Source organism: Triticum urartu, unplaced genomic scaffold, assembly GCF_003073215.2.
Source record: "Triticum urartu cultivar G1812 unplaced genomic scaffold, Tu2.1 TuUngrouped_contig_6766, whole genome shotgun sequence".
Lineage (NCBI taxonomy): Eukaryota > Viridiplantae > Streptophyta > Magnoliopsida > Poales > Poaceae > Triticum > Triticum urartu.
In genome coordinates, this window is record NW_024117553.1 from 4,331 (window position 1) to 9,267 (window position 4,937).

Below are 4,937 nucleotides of genomic sequence, written 5' to 3' on the forward strand. Positions count from 1 at the left end.
GCAAAAGATCAAGGGGTACTATTCACCTTTGTGAAGAACAACAAAAAACAAAATAAGGCTATAAGTTTAATAAAAACACCCGGATAATTTGATACGAAGGCGACGTGCTGACGCTGCAATAATATGATGTGTTTTTTAGAAATTAGTGAAATATGTTTCATAAATTTTAAACTCATTTAAAATCTACTCAAATTTGATTTTGTTTTAAAGATCTCATCGACAGAAATTCAAATACCCCCTCTATTCACTTTTATAAGACCTTGAAGACATTTCAGACAATATGCAAAACAGTCTATTTTGAGTTGTCTGAAACGACTTACAAAAGTGAACGAAGGGAGTACGTAACATTGGACATTTTATTCAAAAGTTATTAATATCTCACAAGAAAAATAAAGTGCTAGCTTTTCCACGGAGTGGTTTGAGAGCATGCATGCATGAGTAGATTAAAGTTTACTTTTTCTTAGGGAATGAGTAGATTAAAGTTAGCGAGACGCTCCTCAGCTCGTATACGTATGAGATTAAAGTTTATTTTTTCTTAGGGAATGAATAGAACACAACGATTTGTTCCTTTATGCACAAAAGAGCAACACGCATCTTAATGCGAAGAATGGATGTTGGATTTGTTTAGCGTTAGACGCTAGAAGTTTTTTGGCGGGAAAACGATGACGTATGCCCATCACAGGCCGCGCAGCCAATGGGACGATGCAGTTCGAAAGCAACTATACATAGACAAGGTCCATGTAGACCTAATCGCTGAGCTGTGGGCCCCGAATGAGCTGTAACTGGAGTACGCAGTGGAACTAACCCCACGCAGCTTTCATCGGCGGCTGCCACCACCCCCCGATACCTCAGCTGTGTGCACCGAGCCCACGTGAACCGAGAGCCCGAGAAGCATCTTTTACCATCGGAAATCCTTCTGCTCTCCCTCGTCACCTCACCGGCCGCATCACCACCATGTCGCTCCGGCGCCTCTTGGGCCTTTCCGCCGCCGTGTCCGGCCGCCTAAGCCGCTCCTTCTCCACCTCCACGGCCGCCTCCTCCCGCCCTCCCTGGATCTTGGTCGACCAGCTGTCAGTGGCCACCGGGTCGGCAGCACCGGGCGCGTCCGGGCGCATCGTCGAGCCCCCGCGCTTCTCCAGCATCGCCGTCCCGGCGCTCCAGGTCGACACCAGCGCCGGCCCCGACCCCGACAGCGACGTCGCGCAACTCCTCGTCGGCCGCGTGTGCTCCGCCAGCGCCGACGGCCTCCTCCTTATCGTCATCTACGATCTCCGCGCCACGGCTCCCATCCTCGCCAAGCAGGGCGCCAATCATGTCCGCCAGCTGACCGGCCTCGTCCGCGGGCACACCCCGGACACCACGCGCTTCCTCTGCAACCCTCTCACCGGCCAACTGACCCGCCTCCCGGCCATCGACGTCGGCCCGAGGCGGCTCGTGTGCGGCCCTCACATGGGCGTCCTCACCCAAGCCGGTCGCGGGCACGGAGACGGACCTCCCGACAGGGTCGCCGTCGCCGAGCTGCAGGGGAACAGGATGCTCCGCTTTCTCTCGGACACGGGCGAGTGGGACGTCGCGGTCACCACGCCGTGCCAACTCCCGGGCGTCCGGCGGTTTCACTCGGAGACGGGCAGGAGGTTCGACCAAGAGGCGTTCGCCTTCGGCGACCGGCTGTGGTGGGCTGACCTGAGCTGGGGCGCCCGCACGCCCAGGGCCGGCGCCAGGGTGGCTTGACCTGGAGGGTTTTGAGGCCCTGTCCAAAGACGCGCCGGCAGTGGGCAGGTACCGGCGCATGGGGGTCAGCGAGGGAAGGCTGCGCTACGCCGAGGTGTGGAGCCGGGAGCCGTTCGTGCTCAGCTCCTTCACGCTCGACGACGAGGGCAGCGGCTGGACGCTGGAGCACCGCGTGGTGCTCAGCCGGCTCTGGGCGGATGGAGACCACCCATGGCTGCCCTTGCCGGAGAAGACGACGCCACAAATTGTCGCTCTTGACCCACTGAACGGCAATGTCATCTACCTGAAGGTCGGCAGGCACAGCATCGGCGTGGACATGAGCAAGGAGGAGGTGATTCGGAGCTTTCTGGACAGAGGAGCCGGGTGCATACCATGCGTGCTTCCACCGTGGCTTGAATCCAGCCGGAACTCTGCCGCAGGTAATCGCTACATTGCTTCAATTGCTATTAAGTTCACATATTATGTGCACCTATTATGCAATGCACCCATATACATTTACATGTGCCTAGATGCATTTCCATTAAGTTGTTTTGCAAGTCATCGAATTGATCAGTGTGTGGAAACTCGGACAAAGTCATCCTATTTATATTAACCAAACAATTAGCACTACTGGGCCAGACATAAAATTGCTCTCTCTACAAACAAGCCAAAAATGACTTGGGACGAATTCCTACATACAATGCCTAGACATATCCTGCACTTATACTCTGCAATATGGGAGTAAGATACACTGCCAATTTTATCTAAAATTATTACCATGCTACTAATTATCATTCTCTTCTTGGGTTAAAAATGGTGGTAGCACTTGGAACTCTTGTTTTCTATCCTAAAACACCTTGTTGTCAACCTGAAACTTCTGGCTCCTCCCCACAGAGGCAGCTGAAATGGTTAGATGATAAAATTATATATTTAGATTAGATGTGCCTAGAGGCTCATGTGGTGCTGTGCATTTCCATTAAGTTGTTTTGCAGATCATCTACTACAGAATTTGTGTAAAGCATCCCAATGGTAGGATTTGTTGATCAGTGTGGGCAAACTCAGATAAAGCCATCCTATTTATATTAATCAAACGATCATCACTATTGGGCTAGGCATAAAATTGCTCTCTGTAAGCAAGACAGTAATAACTTGGGATGAATTCTTATATACAATGCATAGACATATACTGCAAGTATATTCTGAATTGTGTTACTTTGTTCAAGTTCATGTATCTTGATCAAAGGAGTTTGTTTCCAGGCAAGGACAACATGGAAAGCAAGACTCTGGCCGGTGTTCTAGTTCGTTCAGATAGACACCACACAAAATGAAAAGTGTGCCAAGCTACCAGTCAGTGTATCTCTGGGTACTATATATTGATCCATCATTGGTTGTATGTCATCCATTCACATGTTTAAGAGTTTGTTTTGTTCTTACGTATATCTCGTACTCAATCCATGAAGTTCATGATTTCGAAGAGCAATCTTGTGCACCTTTTGCCAATTACTACTAGTATATACTGTTGCGGCGTTGCCTAATATCAGCACGTCCTTGTTAAGTTCTAGTTCATGTTTTATGGCACTAGTAATATGTTTCGCATGGGCACTAGCTAAAGAGAATCGCATTTCGGTGTGTCTATGACAAGCGTTGTCATTTATTATTTTATCATACACATGCTCAAATATTTCATCATGGCAGATGTTTCTGTAGAATGCTGGTTGAACTTGTTTTTCCTGTAATACAGTCTTGTGGCAGCACCACAAAGTGCTGCTGAAAACTATCTATGTCTTTTAGCATGGACGCTTCATCCAGGAGAGTTGGTGTTTCCTGAACTTGTTTCATTATCTAAAGGAGTGCATGATTAACATATCAAGTGCATAACTGCAAACTGACCCATATGTCGTTTATATAAATCTGAAGAATGCCTAGTAGCTTGAATCTTGAAACTGAAACTTGCTATTTCATACGCTCTGTATCTCTCCTGCAAATCAAAATGATAGCTCCCTATTCATTTCATTCTAAAAGGGACATATGTACATGGACTATAGTAGCATTTCTGCTTACTCTGTTTTGTTTCCTCTTCTTTTTTATCTGCCACTTGTTCTGTTTAGATGTTTATGTTCAAATGCATCTAATGTTTATTTATTTATTATTTTCAGGTTTCCTAAGGCTAGCAATCAAGTAGTAGCTGATGGCGGCAGTTTGCGGGGCACTCATTTTGCAGGAAATCTGGAGAAGTTTGGGTGTTTTCAGAGTTTGCTCATGGATCTGTTTTGTGGAGAATCTGGGAGTTGCTGGTTCTGACCTTAAGTTCATACTAGAACATCCTAGGATAATTGCTCAGCTAAGCCTATAGTTTTGGTTGCAAGACGTCATTTTGGTACTAAGTGTTCGATGGTGGATATGCTTAGCTGTTTCTACTTGCTAGTATTAAATTTTCCATCGATCTATTGCTACTGTTGAATAAGAAGGCATTGAAAAGCAAATCCGCTAGTATTTGCGACTAGAAGACGTCTTCGCAGTATGAACTCTTTTAGAATGGCTGCAGTAAATTAACTTCTCTAGATATACTTAGATGCACTGAACTGAACTGCATGAATAACGAATCTAGCCAACAATCCTTTGTTTTACAGTTATATTGTTCAATATTTGTGCCGGTTCTTGTAATCTTGAAGCTGCAGGCAGCTCCTAGTCGCCGTGCTCTTGTCAACCGTGCTCAATACCAAACCATGTCTTCCACTTGAAAACTTTGAGCCCTTCCCTGAAGAGACATGCAAGATTGTTCAACTACCAAGATAAACAAAGATGAGTTCAGTCTTCTAGTTTTAGAAGAAAGAAACAAAATATGTGTTTGACCAATATACCATCCCACCGACGGGTGGGGTCGATGCCGAGCACATTGAAAAAACCTCGTGGCAGAGCTGCGCGAACCAAGTCCATGTGAAAGTGAAACAACAGTCCAGAGCCCACCCCTCCTCGGCTTCTCCGATTCCATTTAAAACCATGTCACATTCAGTAGATTGTCGTGTGTCTAAAATTATCCTAACATCTTGATCTGTGTGCCAGAATTGGTGGCCTGGGTCACTGCTGTCTCCTTTCTGCTTGCCGCACCTCCTTGGAGGCCATTGGCGTTGGCCTGGCTAGGGAAGGAAACGAACCTTGTCGCTCCCGGGTTGTTGTCACGGCAGCGACAACGGATGCATGGCAAAGTTTTTAGCTTGTCGGTAGGG

General features: G+C 47.1%; 1 protein-coding gene across 1 annotated transcript; it reads left to right on the plus strand.

Moving 5' to 3' along the window:
• The first annotated feature begins 886 nt into the window (after positions 1-886).
• LOC125531060 lies at positions 887-4,235 on the plus strand. The gene is made up of 4 exons (XM_048695469.1): positions 887-1,687; positions 1,722-2,150; positions 2,968-3,073; positions 3,867-4,235. The coding sequence occupies exons 1-3, from the start codon at positions 955-957 to the stop codon at positions 3,036-3,038; spliced, it is 1,233 nt and encodes a 410-aa protein (XP_048551426.1). The 5' UTR covers positions 887-954; the 3' UTR covers positions 3,039-3,073; positions 3,867-4,235.
• Positions 4,236-4,937: the final 702 nt, after the last annotated feature.